This window comes from Oncorhynchus mykiss, chromosome 21 (assembly GCF_013265735.2).
Source record: "Oncorhynchus mykiss isolate Arlee chromosome 21, USDA_OmykA_1.1, whole genome shotgun sequence".
Taxonomy (NCBI): Eukaryota; Metazoa; Chordata; class Actinopteri; order Salmoniformes; family Salmonidae; genus Oncorhynchus; species Oncorhynchus mykiss.
Window position 1 is genome coordinate 58,871,465 of NC_048585.1, and position 20,410 is coordinate 58,891,874.

The window sequence follows — 20,410 nt, forward strand, 5'->3', positions numbered from 1 at the left end:
GGCGTTTGGAAATGGCTCCCAAGGATGAACCAGCCTTGTGGAGGTCTACAATTATTTTTCTGAGGTCTTGGCTGATATTTTTTAATCTTTCCCATGATGTCAAGCCAACTAGCGCTGACTAACGCAACCTAGCAAAAAAGGCACTAAGTTTAAAGGTAGGTCTTGAAATACATCCAGGTACACCTCCAATTGACTCAAATTATGTCAATTAGCCTATCAGAAGCTTCTAAAGCCATGACATACTTTTCTGGAATTTTCCCAAGCTGTTTAAAAGGCACAGTCAACTTAATGTATGAACTTCTGACCCACTGTAATAATCTGTCTTAACATTTTTGGGAAAAATTGTCATGCACAAAGTAATGTCCTAACCAACTTGCCAAAACTTATAGTTTGTTAACCAGAAATTTGTGGATTGGTTGAAACACTTAACTCGTTTATGTAAACCTCTGACTTCAACTGTATGTATACACACAGTGCATTCTTACGTTACAACCTTATTCTAAAATGGATTAAATATTTTTTTCCCTTCAATCCACACACTAACCCATAATGACAAAGAGAACAGGTTTTTAAAGTTTTTGCACATTTTTATGAAAAATAAACACCTTTTATTTACATAAGTATTAAAGACCCTTTGCTATGAGACTTGAAATTGAGCTCTGATGCATCCTGTTTTCTTTGATCAACCTTGATTTTTCTACAACTTTGAGTCCACCTGTGGTAAATTCAATTGTTTGGACATGATTTGGAAGGTCCCACAGTTGACAGTGCATGTCAGCGCAAAAACCAAGCCAAAAGGAATTTTCCGTAGAGCTCAGACAGGATTGTGTCGCAGTACAGATCTGGGGAAGGGTACCAAAAAATGTCTGCAGCATTTGAAGGTTCCCATGAACACAGTGGCCTCCATTCTTAAATGGAATTTTGGAACCACCGAGACTCTTCCTAGAGCTGGCCGGCCAAACTGCGCAATCAGGGAAGTAGGGCCTTGGTCAGGGAATTGATCAAAAAACTATAGTCTCTCTGACAGTTCTTCTGTGGAGATGGGAGAACCTTCCAGAAGGAAAACCATCTCTGCAACTCTCTACTAATCAGGCCTTTATGGTAGTGACCAAATGGAAGCCACTCCTCAGTAAACAGCACATGACAACCCGCTTGAAGTTTGCCAAAAGGCACCTTAAATAAAACACTGATATATACTGGGCAAGTCAGTTAAGAACAAATTTGTATTTACAATGACGGCCTCATCCTGCCTAACCTCATCCTGCCTAACCTGCCTCTCTTGTGCGCCACCCTATGGGACTCCCAATCACGGCCGGTTGGGATACCCTATTTCAAATCCAGGCTGTCTGTAGTGATGCCTCTAGCCCTGAGATGCAGTGCCTTAGACCGCTGCGCCACTCGGGAGCCCTAAAGGACTGTCGGACCATGAGAAACAAGATTCTCTGGTCTGATGAAACCAAGTTGGAACTAATTGGCCTGACTGCCAAGTGTCACATCTGGAAGAAACCAGGCACCGCACATCACCTGGCCAAAACCATCCCTACTGTGAAGCTTGGTGGCAGCATCATGCTGTGGGGATGGTTTTCAGCTGCAGGGACTGGGAGACTTGTCAGGATAAAGGGAAAGATGAACGATGCAAAGTACAGAGTTCTTTGAAAACCTGCTCCAGGGTGCTCTGGACCACCGACGGGGCGAAGGTTCACAACGACCCTAAGCACCCAGCCAAGACAACACAGGAGTGGGTAGTCTCAATGTCCCTGAGTGGCCCAGCCAGAGGCCGGATTTGAACCTGACCAAACGTCTCTTGAGACCTGAAAAATAGCTGTGCAGCGATGCTCCTCATCCAACCTGGCAGTGTTTGAGAGAATCTGCAGAGAAGAATGGGAGAAACTCCCCAAATACAGGTATACCAAGTTTGTAGCGTCATACCTGGTAAGACTCAAGGCTGCAAAAGGTGCTTCAACAAAGTACTGAGTATTTCATTAAAATTATTATTCTTTTTTTTAAATGTATAGAAATTTGCAAAAAATTCTTAGCCTGTGTTTGGTGTGTCATTGTTTGTGTGTAGATTGAAGGGAAAACTATTTAATCTGTTTTTAAAATAAGGCTGTAACCTAACGATGTTGAAAAAGTCAAGGGGTCTGAACTTTCCATATGCAGTGTTTGTATGCATACATACTGAACAAAAAATATAAATGCAACAATTTCAAGTTATACTTCATATACATAAATTTGTCAATTTTAAATTTCAATAAGCCCTAATCTATGGATTTCACAACTGTGCATGGGTGCAGCCACTGGGACACCAGGCCCAGCCAATCAGACGATCCAACAGGTGAAGCCAGATGTGGATATCCTGGGCTGGCTTGGTTAAACGTGATTGTGTGTTTTTAGTTGTACGTACTGCCAAATCCTCAAAAAACAACGTTGGAGGCAGCTTATGGTTGAGACATGAACATGAAATGATCATCTAACAGCTCTGGGAGCCATTCCTGTAGTCTGCATGCCAATTGTACCGATTGCTCTCTTAACTTGAGACATCTGTGAAATTGTGTTGTGAGACCACTGCACATTTTAGTGACCTTTTGTCTCCAGCACAGGGTGCACCAGTGCAATGATCATGCTGTTTAATCAGCTTCTTGATATGTGTGGCATATCAGGTGGATGGTTTATCTTGGCAAAAGAGAAATGCTCACTAACAAGGATGCAAACACACATTTATGCACAAAATTTGAGAGAAATAATCTTTTTGTGTGTATGGAACAATTTTATAGGGTCTTTCAGCTAATAAAACATGGGACCAACACTTTACATGTTGCGTTTATTCTTGGTGTGCGTGTATCTATATATCCATCTCTACATGACCAAAAGTATGTGGACACTTGCTCGTTGAACATCTCATTCCAAAATCATGAGCATTAATATGGAGTTAGTCCCCCCACGTTGCTGCTGTAACAGCCTCCACTCTTCTGAGTAGGTTTTCCACTAGATGTTGGAATACTGCTGCGGGGACTTGCTTCCATATACCCACAAGAATTAGAGGTCGGGCACTGATTTTGGGAGATTAGGCATGGCTCGCAGTCTGCTTTCCAATTCATCCCAGTGGTGTTCCATGGGGTTGAGGTCAGGGCTCTGCAGGCCAGTCAAGTTCTTCCACACCGATCTCGACAAACCATCTAGTATGTCACTTTTGGGGCGGCAAGTAGAGTAGTGGTTAGTGTTGGGCCAGTAAATGAATCCCCGAGCTGACAAGATTAAAATCTGTCGTTCTGCGCCTGAACAAGGCAGTTAACCCACTGTTCCCCAGTAGGCCGTCATTGTAGATAAGAATTTGTTCTTAACTGACTTGCCTAGTTAAAGGTAAAATCATTTTAGTTAATTTAAATTTCTGTATGGACCTGGTTTTGTCATGCTGAAACAGGAAAAGGCCTTCCCTAACTGTTACCACAAATTTCGAAGCACAGAATCATCTAACGTCTTTTTATGCTGTCGTTAGGATTTCCCTTCACTGGAACTAAGGGGCGTAGCCCGAACCATGGAAAAACAAGCCCAGACCATTATTCCTCCTCCACCAAACTTTACATTTGGCACTATGTATTGGGGCAGGTAGAGTTCTTCTGGCATCCCAGATTTGTCTGTCGGTGTCTGATGGTGCAGTGTGATTCATCACTCCAGAGTACGCATTTCCACTGTTAAATGGCGGCAAGCTTTACACCACTCCAGCCAATGCTTAGCATGGTGATCTTAGGCTTGTGTGCAGTTGCTCGGCCACGGAAACCCATTTCATTAAGCTCCCGACGAACAGTCCTTGTGCTAATGTTGCTTCCAGAGGAAGTTTGGGACTCGGTAGTGGGTGTTACAACCAAGGACAGACTGTTTTTACATGCTTCAGCACTTTGCGGTCCCATTCTGAGAACTTGTGTGGCTTACCACTTCCTGGCCAAACCGTTTTTGCTCCTAGATCAGGGCTCCTCAACCACCTTCCTGGAGATCTACTGTCCTGTGGGTTTTCAGTCCAACCCTAATTTAACACACCTTGATTCTACTAATGTAGCTGCTCAACAAGACCTTAACTAGCTGAATCAGATATGCTAAATTATGGTTGACTGAAAACCCTCAGGACTGTAGATCTCCAGGAAGAGGGTTGGGCAGCCCTGTCCTAGACGTTTCCACTTCACAATAACACTTACGGTAGACCGTGGCAGCTCTAGCAGGGCAGAAACCTGACACTGACTTGTTGGGAAGGTGGAATCCTATGACGGTGCGACATTAAGTCACTGAGCTCTTCAGTGAGGCCATTCTACTGCCAATGTAGAAAAGCAGCCCATCGGCACCTCTCTGATTCAGAGGTTGGGCAAAATGCGGACGACAAATTTCAGTTGAAGGCATTCAGTTGTACAATTGACTAGGTATCCCCCTTTCCCTGTCACTCAATCAGGCAGGCACAGGTGCCAGTTCTCCGGCAGATTACTGTTCGTTTCCAAATTGCTATCAGCAAAATGCTAGTTAGTCTTAGCAAGCTGCACATATGCAATTCTGGTTAGAAAACTTTAGCTCTAATACAGTGGTGGTATACCTAGATCTGCATATTTGTGCTACCACATGTTCTGAATCGGACAGGAACGGGAGGAGAATTTTCAGTGTTCAAATGTCACTAGGGTCCCCTGGGAAACACTATTCCAATCATATACTTGTTTCATTGCTATGATTCTAACAGTTCACCCAAGTTTTGTTTTGGATGTCTCAATAGCGATATTTGATCCACATTCAGTTGATCAGTGTTTTTTTCTGCCAGCTTGATATCCGCTTGACAATGATGAGTTTCTCTTATTGGCCTCTTAAGAGGAAAGGACCGCAGCCTGCAGCAGCCATTTTGGTTTCCCTTAACACTTCTCCACTTAACACTTATTCAAAGGCAGTCAATGCACCTCTCTCATATTTGCGATGCCGTTTTGAAGGATGGGTTAGTTAAAATGGACGGAATTTATTTATTTCTGACAAGTCTTGACCAAGGGCCAATTTAACTGGTAATTATGGAACCAGGAAGTTGATAACTTGATTACAGTAACACATTGCACTTTTCATGGTCCTTTTAAGGTCCCATCCCTGTTACACGAAGGGAAATTACACATTGCTGCTAAGACTATAACCTCTGCTATAGTCTTAGAAGTGAAATGTATATAGGCCCTGGGCAGAGGGTACAAATAGTTTTCGCCCTTCTGGAAACTTACTTCTCAGAACTAAGGATCCAAATCACCTTTTGCGCGTGTTATTTTACACATTCAAGTTTCACTATGCTTTGCTCTCGCCCTCCTTCTGAACCCTCAACCCATTTGATCTACATGATGTACCCTATGCCTACCTCAACAATCATATAGATAGATAGATAGATAGATATGATTGTTCATTCAAATCACCACCAGGTTTTTTTTTCAGCGGTTCAGAAATAAATACAAAAAATGACTACCGTTAAAAAGTGTCACTTAGCAATGTCCTCGTTTTTGGAGGAAACCGAAGATCTCGTACAACGCTGTGTACTACTCCCTCCACAGAACAGCGCAAACTGGCTCTAACCAGAGTAGAAAGAGGAGTGGGAGGCCCCGGTGCATAACTGAGGCCAGCATCCCGGAGCTGCCTCTTCACTTTTGACGTTGAGACTGGTGTTTTGCGGATACTATTTAATGAAGCTGCCAGTTGAGGACTTGTGAGGCGTCTGTTTCTCAAACTAGACACTCTAATGCACTTGTCCTCTTGCTCAGTTGTGCATCGGGACCTCCCACTCATGTTAGCGCCAGTTTGCACTATTTTGTGAAGGGAGTAGTACACAGCGTTGTATGATCTTTAGTTTCTTGGCAATTTCTCACATGGAATAGCTTTCATTTCTCAGAACAAGAATAGACTGAGTTTCAGAAGAAAGTTCTTTGTTTCTGGTCATTTTGAGCCTGCAATTGAACCCCCAATGCTGATGCTCCAGATACTCAACTAGTCTGAAGAAGGCCAGTGTTATTGCTTCTTTAATTAGCACAACAGTTTTCAGCTGTGCTAGCATAATTGCAAAAGGGTTTTCTAATTCTCAATTAGCCTTTTTGAAATGTTAAACTTGGATTAGCTAACACAACATGCAATTGGAACACACGAGTGATGGTTGCTGATAATGGGCCTCTGTACGCCTATGTACATATTCAATTTTAAAAAATCAGCCGTTTCCAGCTACAATAGTCATTTACAACATGAACAATATCTACACTGTATTTCTGATCAATTTGATGTTATTTTAATGGAACATAAGGGCATTTCTTTCGGAAACAAGGACATTTCTAAGTGACGCCAAACTTTTGTGTTTGTGATGAGAACAAAATATAAATGCCACATGTAAAGTGTTGGTTTCATGAGCTGAAATAAGAGCCCAGAAATTTTCCAGATGCACAAAACTTATTTCTCTCAAATGTTTTGCGCAAAAAGGTACCGTGACGAGATCTTGAGGCCCATTGTCATGACCTTCATCTGCCACCATCACCTCATGTTTCAGCATGATGATTCACGGCCCCCATGTCGCAAGGATCTGTACACACTTCCTGGAAGCTGACAATGTCCCTGTTCTCCAGTGAGCTAAATGTAACCCATTGAGCATGTTTGGGATGCTCTGGATCGACGTGTACGACAGCGTTTTCCAGTTTCCGTCGATATCCAGCAACTTCACACAGCCATTGAAGAGTTGGACAGCATTCCACAGGCCATGATCAATAGCCATATCAACTCTGTGAAAATGTGTTGCAAATGGTGATCAAATTTCTGATCCACTCCCCTACTTTGTGCAGGATATACAAAAAAAACAAAGTCTTTAGTTCCACATATTCTGGAACCCCAGCCACCGAATTATATAATGGGGATACAATAGCCTATGCCTGTAACACACGGATCTGGGAGGGATGTGTTTTCAGGTTTTAAGTTATTTAGGCCTAATAGTAATAACCTTGAGTACTCTGTGATAACTAGCATAGTGTTCAATAGCCTTTTTATAAATTGGTGTTCATGTAATTGTATTCTGTTGATTTTTATAGTTCAGGTCCAACTTTACTCTTCCCAAAAGTGAGGCTATAAGTGTGATATGGCTTCAGTTTGAATGCAATCCTCCATGTGAAGAACATCCTTTTTAACTATCCAATTTGTCAGCTTGCTGTTGGATTTATTAACATTAGCCTGCTTCAAATACATGTGTATTTGAGTATCTGGTATTTAATATAACTTTTTAATTGTATAACTGTGCGCATTTAAATATACAAGTGTTTTTATTTGAGTATTTTAAGGGTTATTTGTGAAAGTTTACCAAAATTTGTATTTTACAGTTTTCAAATACTGGGGTTAACCTCTCTAGGGTATGTGGGATGCTAGCGTCCCATCTGGCCGACATCCAGTGAGGTTGCAGAGCGTCAAATTAAATACAGAAATGCTCATTATAAACATTCAGAAAACCAAACATGTTTTACATAGGTTTAAAGATGAACTTCTTGTTAAACCAACCACAGTGTCATATTTATAAATTGCTTTTTGGCGAAAAGCATACCTAGCCCAGAACATAGCCCAGGTTGACAAATTATTACAAACGGTAACCAGCCAAGCAGAAGGGTTACAAAACTCAGAAATAGAGAGAAAATTAACCCCTTGCCTTTGATCTTCATATGGTGTTAATCAGAAGACATTCATTTACTCAAATCTTCCTTTTGTTCAATGAAGTCTCTATATATCCAAAAACCTCAGTTTTGTTAGTGTGTTTTCTTCAGTAATCCACAGGCTCAAACTCAGTCAAAACAGGCAGACAAAAATGTCAAACGATGTTTATATTCAACCCTCAGGTTGTTTTTTTAAGCCTAAATTATCTATAATATTTCAACCGGACAATAACGTCATCAATATAAAAGGTAAACAAGAAATGCACATGCACCTGAAAAAAACTCTGCGGCACGTTAAGGTCCACTCGTTCAGACTGGTCTTACTCCCTCATTTATAAGAAGTGGTCTAGTGGAAGGCATAGGAACTGCAAATTGAGTCCTATGGCATTGAATAGAAAACTACAAAACAAAAACAAACAAACTTCCTGAATGTATTTTTCTCCAGGTTTTCGACCTGCTAAATCAGTTCTGTTATACTCACAGACACTATTTTAACAGTTTTGGAAACTTTAGAGTGTTTTCTATCCAAATCTACCAGTTATATGCATATCGTATCATCTGGGCCCGAGTAGCAGGTCATTTAATTTGGGCATGCTTTTCATCCAAAATTCCAAATGCTGCCCCCTACCCTAGAGGTAAATGCATTTTATAATTTAAAATGCTTTCCAAGTTTTAATTACACTTTTTTGATATTAACGAATTTGTATTTTCAAATAAAAGAGATAAACCTTGACTGTATGTAGAAGTAATTAATGTTTTTGAAGTAGTTTTTTCTATTTTTCTGTCTCTTTTTTAGCAGGTAATTGCAGCCATGGAAACACAGCTGTCCAATGGGCCCACTTGCAACAACACGAGCAACGGCCCCTCAACAATCTCAAACAACTGCTCATCTCCGGTCGAGTCGGGGAGCATGGAGGACAGTAAAACTAACTTGATAGTAAACTACCTGCCTCAGAACATGACCCAAGAAGAGCTCAAGAGTTTGTTTGGGAGCATCGGGGAAATTGAGTCCTGTAAATTAGTTCGAGACAAAATAACAGGTAAGGTATGCAGATGCCATTGAATTGTTATTTTTTTATTTTATTTTACCTTTATTTAACCAGGTAGGCAAGTTGAGAACAAGTTCTCATTTACAATTGCGACCTGGCCAAGATAAAGCAAAGCAGTTCGACAGATACAACGACACAGAGTTACACATGGAGTAAAACAAACATACAGTCAATAATACAGTATAAACAAGTCTATATACGATGTGAGCAAATGAGGTGAGATAAGGGAGGTAAAGGCAAAAAAGGCCATGGTGGCGAAGTAAATACAATATAGCAAGTAAACACTGGAATGGTAGTTTTGCAATGGAAGAATGTGCAAAGTAGAAATAAAAATAATGGGGTGCAAAGGAGCTAAATAAATAAATAAATTAAATACAGTTGGGAAAGAGGTAGTTGATAGGGCTAAATTATAGGTGGGCTATGTACAGGTGCAGTAATCTGTGAGCTGCTCTGACAGTTGGTGCTTAAAGCTAGTGAGGGAGATAAGTGTTTCCAGTTTCAGAGATTTTTGTAGTTCGTTCCAGTCATTGGCAGCAGAGAACTGGAAAGAGAGGCGGCCAAAGAAAGAATTGGTTTTGGGGGTGACTAGAGAGATATACCTGCTGGAGCGTGTGCTGCAGGTGGGAGATGCTATGGTGAATTGTTAACAGGTGCTCAATTGTTTTCTTTCAAAGTTGTAAATGTTAATTTTTTTTTTGGGGGGGGGGGGTTGTTTATCAGTTGAGACAACAGCCATGTGGTGGTTTATGGGTGGATGATGTCATGGGCATTTGTCTCTATTGCATACATCCCCCCCCCCCCCCCCCCCTCGCTAACGTGATACCATTTTATTCTCCAGTGTTATGAATTATGGAACGTTGTGCTTTTTATCCCCAATTAAAGCGTGGATCTTGCTTTTTAAAGATTATATTTAGTGAGGCGATAAGTCTCTGAGCAAAATGTTATAATTAGATGACATCTCTAAGTGAAAGCCATTATGAAACTTACCCAGCAGTAAACCAGAGATTGACTTACTCGAGAAAGGACTGATTTTAAAATAAAAAAAATAAAAAAAAAGGTTAAATATCACTGGTTTAACTTGTTCTTTTTAAGATGGCTTGCTCCTGTCATCCATTCTGTCACAAGCAATGGCAAAGGGGGGGGGGGGGCTTCTGGACAACCCTTTGGGTATCTGGACATGAAACATTAGTTTTCGTTTTTAATGGAAAACGACTACTTCCTAGGCTTAACATTTCACAGGATTTTTTTTTTGTCCAGAAATGTTTACCTGAGGTGACATTTTTCACTGCAATACACCTGTATTTGTTTGAATGGCTTTTCTAGGTGGAAATCTGAATATCACAATTTTTTTTTAGATCCGTGGCTGTGTGAAGGAAGGGGAAACGCTGCAGAGCTCAAGCAAAAGGCATTAAGCACACATTGACATGACGTCTCGGACATGACTGTAGATCGCGTGTCAGAACTCATTCCACTGAGGGAAGAGTGTCTGCCTGTTTTTGATCCTCCCTTGTACTTGATTGATTGAATTAAGGTCAATGATTAGTTAGGAACTCCCCTCACCTGGTTGTCTAGGTCTTAATTGAAGGTAAAAAAAACAGCTAGACACTAGACCTTCCATGGAAAGAGTTTGAGACCCCAGATGAGGCCGACGTTGATGGACCGTGACTGCTCAGTGTATTAAGGTTACCTAGACATCACAGCTGGTTATAACTCTCACACAGGGACTTGGTAGTGAGTCTGTAGCTATAGCGAGAATTGTATCTGTTTTCATTTGCGTTTGAACCTGAAACATTTACTGTGCCTCAGTACAGTGCGTTGCCTTATACCGTTGGTAGACTCTGAAGATCATAAGACCCCCCCCCCCCTGCATGTACTGTAGCCACGTGTGAAGATTTAGTTCATATTCTTTGCTAGTTAGTGAGTTATTTGCCCAGTTATTTTATTGGGGTGCGATTGCTTCCTACAAGAGCACAAAATGTGTGCATTTCTATACGTATTTAAAAAGCGAGCTTTTTGTTTATTTGTCTTAAAGGGGTGTTGTAGTTTAATGACTTGAATTAGCCAATAGGAAGAGGGTAGTATAATTCGTCTTCTGTAATAATATTATGGGAATTATGCGTCTTTATTTGTTAGAGGTTTCTTGCGTCAAACATTCAGTCACAAGCCTCCCGGGTGTCGCAGTGGTCTAGGGCACTGCAAGCAGTGTGGCTTGGTTGGGTTGTGTTTCGGAGGACGCGTGGCTTTCGACCTTCGTCTCTCCCGAGCCCGTATGGGAGTTGTAGCGATGAGACAAGATAGTAATTACTACGAAATTGGGGAGGAAAAGGGGGTAAAAATGTACAAAAATTCACTGTGTATGAAGGACAAGTGGATAAACGGGTGCATGTTTTTTTCAAAAGTCTCATGGAAGGTACATTTTTTTTTTTTTGTTGTTGTCATGGATTCTACATAGCCAATGTGGTGGTCAATGTATTAGCCAATAGTCTGTATGCTGACTGACAGAACAGCTGGTAAAATGTAATGGCATGCTTTTTCTCCATTTTGTTTTTGATGGTAGGCCTACATTATTAATATAGCCGTAGTTTTAACAGTGGCCAAACAGGCTACTAACATTAAAAACGGGTACAGCCTCCGTGTTCACAGTAAATGAGCGCTGGAAGTTGGCGTTTTTACAACTTTCAAGTTCTCGCCCAGCACAACAAATTTGCTCCGTGCAACATATATTTGAGCAAACGTTCATAAGTTTGTAAAATTTAGCCCCGTGTGTGTGTGTACCTGCCTTTTCGGTTATTTTTTGATATGGCGGGCGAGTGTTTTTATTGATTTATTTTGGCAAACGCCAAGGTCCTCTGATAATACTAGCCCCGTGCAACAGGCCTGTGTTTTACCAGACGTTCCTTTGACAGATGCTGCTGCAGTTTGAGCACGAAAACAACTGATTTTGATAAAAGTGCTGTGCATATAGTTCATATGAATTACGTACATTATTTTATCAAGTTTCACAGCGAGTTTTATGCCAATGAACATCTCCAAATCCATCAGTTTTAATTAAATGGCAATAAAAATCCCAGGTTTCCCCACTGAGGTAAACTTTTTGGAAACGGCAAGTTCACTTCCTAATAACGCATCTCAAGTGAGCTGTTCAGCATCTCACGAGCGGGGGGGGGGGGGGGTGTGTGTCTTCATTAGGGGGGGGGGGGGGGGGGGGGGGGGGGGGGGGGGGGGGGGGGGGGGGGGGGTGGGTGGTGTGTGTGTCTTCATTAGGAGGGGGGGAGGGGGGGCGTCTACTGTAACTCGCTAAAATAATGATCACACCGCCTCAAAATATTATGGGGACACCTATACATTTGGAAGCGTAGCACGAGTTATTACTGTAGCCGTACGTTGTCTAGACAGGTTGTTGACGATATTCATACCTAGAATAAAGTCTCCAGCTCATGAATCAATTGAATGAGAGAAGTAAAAAAATGTGTATATATATATTGTTTTTTACCTGGAGTAGTTTGGAAAAAGGAATCCCGTGTCAATCGTCCTTAGGAATCAGGCACCTGCTCGGTTAAGAATTACACAACCAACATCTCTAGTAACACTAGTCCCATTTGAAATAGAGCCGTAGGTCAATGACGTTGATCTATTCCTGGTGTAGCCCGTCTTCATTAAATAGGCCTTAACCTGTACACGAACAACCCTCTCCCTTCTAAAATATGAATGGTGTTGAATATTTTACCATGCTTACATACATATAGCTGAGAAGCTTTTCAAAAGAAAGACGGTCTCCTGGTAGGCTCCTGTGCTTCTCCGTAACTCCATCTCCATAATGGTGTGTTCAGGGTCTAAAAATATAATTCTCTGTGTTTTGAGCTAAATGCATCCATGTCCCTGCATGCCCGGTACTACACTGTGCTCTGTCTCTAATGAGGGATACCCATTTCTCTCTGGGGGGGGGGGAAAGCCACTCTCCATAATTATACACAATACGCAGCGAGGCTAACAACCTGTGAAATTACTGTGCTTCGTGCCATATTCTGCTTGTTCCATTTTGAAAAAGTGATGCATTTGCATGTGTACCGGCTATACTATTTAGACTGTCACGCGGGATGATGTCTGCAATAGGCCTTTTCTCCCAGGAGAGATGCGTATGGAAACCGTATGAATGCATAATGGATAGGGGGGGGATCGGGACGATACTAGCGACGCAATACACATTCTTGTTGTGGCAAGGAACTAAAACGCAAAGTGGTTTTAACTTCTTTAGGAAATCGGACCTAATGTCGGAAACATTGTCATCCAAGCTATAATCACACTATTTATACAAATTTAGCAATTTTTTTTTTGTTGTTGCCATGAAACAAATTGCAATACTGGCATTGTCCCCGGCTCTAATAATCTTAAATTACGCTATTTACATTGAAGCCCCTTTTTCTTTTATTCTCTTGGTCGTCTTCTAAAACAAACGGATCAGTCTTGGGTGGTGTGTTACTTTTGACAGACAAGATTTATTAGTGGAACATGTGTGTAATACGTCTGAATTGTTAATCTGTCACAAATGTCTTTTAAACAATGTAACTATGAGGTGGCTAAGGACTGTTATAATGGTTTGGACTAAGTGTGATTGCCTGCGTTGGTAAACTTTTAGCTGTTGGCAAGTTGGGTATGGATTTAAATTATTATTATTATTTTTAAATCTTCAGACGAGTGTGAACAACAGGAAGTGTCTCGTGCTAGCTACCTCCAGATTGTTGAGTAATCACCAGACATCCTGAAAGATTAACCTGTATGTCCTCTAGTGCAATCTCCCTGTTTTTTTTTTACGGATTGCCTGCAATGTCTGGGGAACCAATTTAGAGTATGGGCTCCTCAAACATCTGCCTAATCAGAACAAAGGGATTATCCATAGGAAAGGACTATCCATAGGAAGCTCTGTCGTTTTCTCAACACGGCAGAATCCAGTCAGGATTTGTTTCCCCCCCCCTCCAGGCTCAAATGGAAGCGTCATCTCACCAGCTCATTTCAAAGGCTCACTGTGTTTCTCCTGGCTATAGCGTTCCCCGATTTTTATTTTTATTTTTATTTTTTTATGCAAGGTGAATTTGAGTTTATCAACTGTTCGTTATAGCAGTTGAGGAACCCCGTGCAAGCACTGACTCACGGTGATGGCCCACATTTGAGCCAGAATGGGAGTGAATCTTTTTGTTTTCTTCTTTTATATAGCATGTAAAATGACAGACTGAAGAGAGGCCGGTAGAAAGTCACCCTTTTTGTTGAATCTGCATCCCACATTGAAGGTGTACATTCTGTGCATTTAGTTTAAAGGGTCATTTGTGGGTGCTACCATGGGATTATGAAAATTCCCTCCCAATATTTCAATCTAATCTCATATTAGGTTTCCATATCTTAATTTATTAATATCTATATTTATTCATATTTTGAAGTTGCTTGTGAACTTGACCACCGGTGGAATTGCAGACTAAATGGAGTGGGTGGAGGAAATTGAATTGACAGTGTGCCCATAAGGAGTGGGTGTCAAATCTATTGTAGATTTTGGAAATGTATGATAGAGGGGGAACACGTTGAACCTCGGCGCTCGTCTGTGTCAGATGACTCACTTCGAAGCAGAGGAATCTTCCGGCAATTGGTGACTTCACGACCTTTTGTCAAGATGGGCCAAGATTCTGAGCCTAGCCCTTAATAGCTGTTTCAAATGTTGCCAGTTGGCATGTGGATTCATTTTTTTAAAGAATATCCTGTGGTTGAATCCATTGTTATTGAAAGACATGGGATGTCCTCTATTGTAGATATTCAAGGTACAGGGTTGTAAGCTAGAAGGGGGAGGGACGTACAGGGTTGTAAGCTAGAAGGGGGAGGGACGTACAGGGTTGCGGGCTAGAAGGGGGAGGGACGTGCGGGCTAGAAGGGGGAGGGACGTGCGGGGCTAGAAGGGGGAGGGACGTGCGGGGCTAGAAGGGGGAGGGACGTGCGGGGCTAGAAGGGGGAGGGACGTGCGGGGCTAGAAGGGGGAGGGACGTGCGGGGCTAGAAGGGGGAGGGACGTGCGGGGCTAGAAGGGGGAGGGACGTGCGGGGCTAGAAGGGGGAGGGACGTGCGGGGCTAGAAGGGGGAGGGACGTGCGGGGCTAGAAGGGGGAGGGACGTGCGGGGCTAGAAGGGGGAGGGACGTGCGGGGCTAGAAGGGGGAGGGACGTGCGGGGCTAGAAGGGGGAGGGACGTGCGGGGCTAGAAGGGGGAGGGACGTACGGGGCTAGAAGGGGGAGGGACGTACAGGGCTGTAAGCTAGAAGGGGGAGGGAGGTCTCGTGATTTACCCAACATCTGAGGTAGTTAGCACGAGCAGCATACGGTTTAAGCTAAATACACTGGGCCATGGGAGACTCTAAATCACCAGCCAGTTCAAACAGAACATGAAGAGAAATGAGGCCTCCAGGACCTGTTTTCCTCTGTTCAACAGACTCTGACTTCCAAACACCTTCTAAATCTGTGGTATTCAAAGTCGGGAATCTGGTGGGTTTTTTTTTGTGACTTTAAGCTCAGAACCATTTTGAGGCTTCAAGTTCATCATAGGCTCTTTTTAAAGTAGATAGATGTACAACAGTTCCAGTCTTTATGCATTGGTGTGTGTGTGTGTGGGTGGAGTGGCAGGTAGGCCTGGTGGTTAGAGCGTTGGCACAGTAACCGAAAGGTTGCTGGATCTAAATCCCCTAGCTGACAAGGTAAAAATCTGTCATTCTGAACAAGGCAGTTAACCCACTTTTCCCCGGTAGGCCGTCATTGTAAATAACAATTTTGTTCTTAACTGACTTGCCTAGTTAAATAAAAGACAGACCTGACCTGCCCACAGTTTTAACTTTAGTAATTCTAATTGGTTTTGTTTTCTGATTGCAGGGCAGAGCCTAGGTTATGGATTTGTGAATTACGTGGACCCGAAAGATGCAGAGAAAGCCATTAACACATTAAATGGCCTGAGACTACAGACCAAAACCATTAAGGTAAGCAAACACCCACCGATCCCTCAAGTATCACATGGGATTCTTCATCCAATTGTCCACTATGATGGAATTTTAACCTGGTAACTTAATTCTTATTGTTCTATTCTGTTATCCTAATGTTCTGTTATATTCTAATGTTCTATTATGTTACTTTAGAATATAACAATGTTCTATTATGTTACTCTGTTATATTCTAATGTTCTATTCTGTTATTCTAAGCCATTTCCATACGCTTAGTATCCAGTTGCAAAAAAAGAACCATTGCACGGTAATTGTGCGCTGTCCAAATGTTCTAACTTCCTGTTTGGTATTAAGTAGAGTCATTGTGAAGCAAGGAGAGGGAGCCTGTAATATGTAGAGCAGAGCTGTTTCTATGGTTGCATGTGCTGCTGTAGTGTGCCCGAGCGCCTGTGTATGATGCCGGTACAGGGAGGTGGCTCTCTTATTGGTATTCGTGTGGCAGAGCCGGTATTGATGTGCTGGAGAAACTCATTTGCTTCATGCAGTGCGTCAGGACCTGTGAACGCTGGGGCTGATTTTTATTGGATGTGATTTACCACGGTACATACACTGGCCTGATCCAAGAGAGGGAGAAAATGGCTGCTTGTGAAAACGTGTTCTGCGTCTCTAAACCCCCCCCCCCCCCCCCCCCCCCCCCCCCCCCCCCCCCCCCCCCCCCTCCAAACCTCTTAAATAGGAATGGGCACATTTATTAAAATATACAAAGGGACGTTAAGTAAATAGCCTTTATTTAACAAGGCAGGTCCATTAACAGATTCTTATTTTCAATGACAGCCCTCTGAACAACAGATTTTTTTTTACCTTGTCGGCTCGGGGATTCGATCTTGCAACCTTCCGGTTACTCGTCCAACGCTCTTAACCACTAGGCTAGTTGCGCGCGTTAGTCAGAGGTTCCGTGTGGAGCAACGTGAAGTGGGAGATCGCAGATGCAACATAGAATTAAATAAATGAGCGGAGGTAAGTTAGCTAAATTAGGAGTAGGCTACAACAAGTAACCAACAGGGGAGCATGTTTTAATCTGAATGGCGTTGTTGTAGTAGATGAGGAGTGTAGCAAAGCACAACACTTCCTCCAGTTAGCCTAGCTGGCTAGCTAACGTAGCGCTAAAGACGGCCTCTTACAGGTCAGTTCATAGACCACCTATGGCACTTACAAGTATTGAGCTAGCCTGGCTCTGGCTACTGTATCTCTCCTATGCCCCATGTCACATGCCAGCCCCTGCTCATCTCCCTCTGCACCTTCTCTCCCGAGTTGCCCAGGCTGCGCAGAAAGTCCTCAATGAATGGTTCGTAAACTTGATGCTATCGCGATATCCATATTTTTATTATTTGAATGGTGAAATTATTTAGAATACTTGTCCCTACTCTGAAATTAGCACACTGGCATTAATATGGAGTTGTTGTTCCCCCCCCCCCCCCCCCTTGCTGCAATAACAGCCTCTACTCTGCTGGGAAGGCTTTCCAATAGATGTTGGGAACATTTGCTGCGGGGACTTGCTTCTATTCAGCAACGAGCATTAGTGAGGTTGGGCACTGATGTTGGGGGTGATTAGTCCTGGCTCGCAGTCGGCGTTCCAATTCATCCCAAAGGTGTTCGATGGGGTTGAGGTCAGGGCTCTCTGCAGGCCAGTCAAGTTCTTCCACACCAATCTTGACAAACCATTTCTGTATGGACTTCCTCTTTGTGCACTGGGGCATTGTCATGCTGAAACAGGAAAGGGCCTTCCCCAAACTGTTGCCACAAAGTACAGAATTGTCTAGAAAGAATGTCATTGTATGCTGTAGCGTTAAGATTTCCCTTCACTGTAAATAAGAGGCCCGAACCATGAAAACAGCCCCAGACCATTATTCCTACTCCACCTAACTTTACAGTTGGTACCAAGCATTGGGCCCGGTAGCGTTCTCCTGGCCTCTGCCAAACCCAGATTCGTCTGTCGGCATGCCAGATGTTGAGGCGTGATTATCATTTCAGAGAATGTGTTTCCAGAGTTCAATGGCGGCGAGTTTTACACCACTCCAGCCGATGCTTGTCATTGCACATGGTTAGCTTAGGCTTGTGCTGCTCGAACATGGAAACCCATTTCATGAAGAAAGATGTGGCAGGTAGCCTAGTGGTCAGAGCTTTGGGCCAGTCAGTAACCCAAAGGTTGCATCTGTCCTTCTGCCCCTGAACAAGGCAGTTAACCCACTGTTCCTAGGCCGCCGTCGTTGTAAAAAATAATTTGTTCTTAACCGACTCCTTTTTTAAAAAGTAAAATGAAGCTCCCGACGAACAGTTCTTGTGCTTCCAGAGGTAGTTTTTACTTCACAATAACAGCACTTACGGTTTACCGGGGCAGTTCCGGCAGGGTTGGAAAATTGACGAACTGACTCGTTGGAAAGGTGGCATCCTAATGACGGTGCCACATTGAAAGTCACTGAGCTCTTCAGTAAGGCCCATTCTACTGCCAATGTTTGTCTGTGGAGATTGCGTGGCTGTGCTCGGTTCTATACATCGGTCAGTAACGGGGCGTGGCAGAAAAAGCAGAATCCACTATTTGGAAGCGTTGTCCACATACACTGAAAGTGTGAGAGAGATATAGAGATGTATCACACACAATACTCCAGCTGCTCTTTCAGAAGTGCAAAAAACATGAGCCAGTAGAAGGTACTTTGTATTGGCATCAAATGTGAGGATGGGGGGGGGGGGGATTCCTATTTGGAGTTCAATTGGAGTGAGTGACTTTTATTGATCAAATCCATCGGGCCAGATTGCGAAGCTGTTTTTGGTAGAGGACCGTTTAGCAGGTTTGACACCTAATGAAATAGGGCCGTGGTAAACTGTCCAGATCACACAGACCTTGTGGGCAGCCACGAGGCAGCAACCCACACTGCTCAACACTGTCCCCACGCTTAAACTCTCACTCTGTGCGTACGTGCCCTGCGTAGAAGGGGATTGGTATCCTCAGATAATGAGGTGACTTGAGGTGTGTATTCTATTGATATTCATGTCTAGTGGACTATCTGGTATCCTTGTTTTCTATTACATGGGTGTGTTTAAAAAAAAAAAAAAAATCTCACACACACACACACACTCTCTTCTGGCTAACCCGGAGCAGGTAGTTTTGGTCCCAGTGTTCAGGCGAAACACACCTACAGGTTGTGTACAGAAGAACTTGGATGGAAGAGTACGAGCCAATAATTGCTATTTTGAAGTTAGTGCATCGCACTAACACCTATGATGGTCAACTTGTTTTTATTAAAGTAAGCATGTCAAATGTCATGGTACAGGTAACCGCCGTAAATAAGGAAACCCCCAACATGCTGTCTTTTTCATTTTTTTAATTGGGCGTTTGGGCCACCAGAACAGCCGCAAGTTGACATATATTCTACAACTGTCTGGAACTCTATTCTTCAGGCGCCCCTTCAGATTCTCCCTGCCCCCCTAGGTCCTACGCCCCTTCGGATTCTCCCTGCCCCCCCCCCCAGGTTCTACGCCCCTTCGGATTCTCCCTGCCCCCCTAGGTCCTACGCCCCTTCGGATTCTCCCTGCCCCCCCCCCCCAGGTTCTACGCCCCTTCGGATTCTCCCTGCCCCCCCCTAGGTTCTACATCCCTTCGGATTCTGGACCAGAGGGTCCCTATGTGAGGCTTCACCCCTAACATACACAACCAAGTTGGAAAACGCTGTCTCGGGCGTCGCTCCAGAAACTCCCATACATGTTCAATTGGTTTGAGATCTGGTGACTGAGACGGTCATGTGGTTCAGAGACCACTCGTGCCCTGTGGATGGGGGCTTTGTCATCCTATGGGGGCATACCCATGGTAGTCAAAATAATGGCCCACAGAGCATTTTAATAAGTGACTCTAAGCATTATGGGATGTTAATTGCTTAATCAACTCGGGGAACCACCTGCTTTCAATACACTATTGTGGTGTAATATGTGCGTGACAGACGATGTCACAAGGATAATACAATTTAATCTGTTTTTTTTTTGTTAAATGGGTCTAACAAATAAACTCAATCAAGTGATCAAATACTAACATCCCTTTTGGATATTTCAATAATCGTGCCCTAATACAACCTCACGAAAAAGCCCACTTAATATTAATATTCTCCTACGATACTTTTTTTATATTAAACAAGCCTACTGTTTACAAAAAGGCCTGGAACCAGACTAGGCCTGGAACCAGACTAGGCCTGGAACCAGACTAGGCCTGGAACCAGACTAGGCCTGGAAACAGACTAGGCCTGGAACCAGACTAGGCCTGGAACCAGACTAGGCCTGGAACCGGAAATGTTTTCATCAGTGCAGAAAACACTTGATGTCACTCCCACCCTGGTTCTGTTCCCTTGGGTTTGGAACATTCCAGAAACCGGCATGGAGATTGAGACTTGTGAATATGAATTTCCCCATAATTGTGTCAGATGTAGATTATTATTTTTTTTTTGTTCAAATAAAGAACAATTTATTCAGGGCACTGAATGTTTATCATTGAATTCAATGCTTTTGATTTTCCCTGCACTCGTTAGACATAAACACGGGGGGGTTCTCGTGTTTCTCCACTTGCTGGTAGTGTCTCAAGACTGTCGTCACCGTTTCTGTAAGGGCACTAGTGGTATTCTTCACTGTGAACTGTCATTGGTTAGTGTCCTCTTCAATACACCAGTCTGTGGTTGGTGTATTGAAG

The 20,410-nt window shown here is 43.1% G+C and overlaps 1 protein-coding gene across 5 annotated transcripts in view; it reads left to right on the top strand.

Moving 5' to 3' along the window:
• elavl2 (ELAV like neuron-specific RNA binding protein 2) overlaps nucleotides 1–20,410 on the top strand; it is a 53,369-nt gene that overhangs the window by 20,382 nt on the left and 12,577 nt on the right. For all 5 annotated transcript variants that reach the window (XM_036958292.1, XM_036958293.1, XM_036958290.1 and 2 more), the window contains 2 exons: nucleotides 8,467–8,710; nucleotides 15,617–15,720. In XM_036958292.1, the coding sequence (XP_036814187.1) occupies nucleotides 8,467–8,710; nucleotides 15,617–15,720 (348 nt within the window). The remainder of the gene's footprint in view (nucleotides 1–8,466; nucleotides 8,711–15,616; nucleotides 15,721–20,410) is intronic.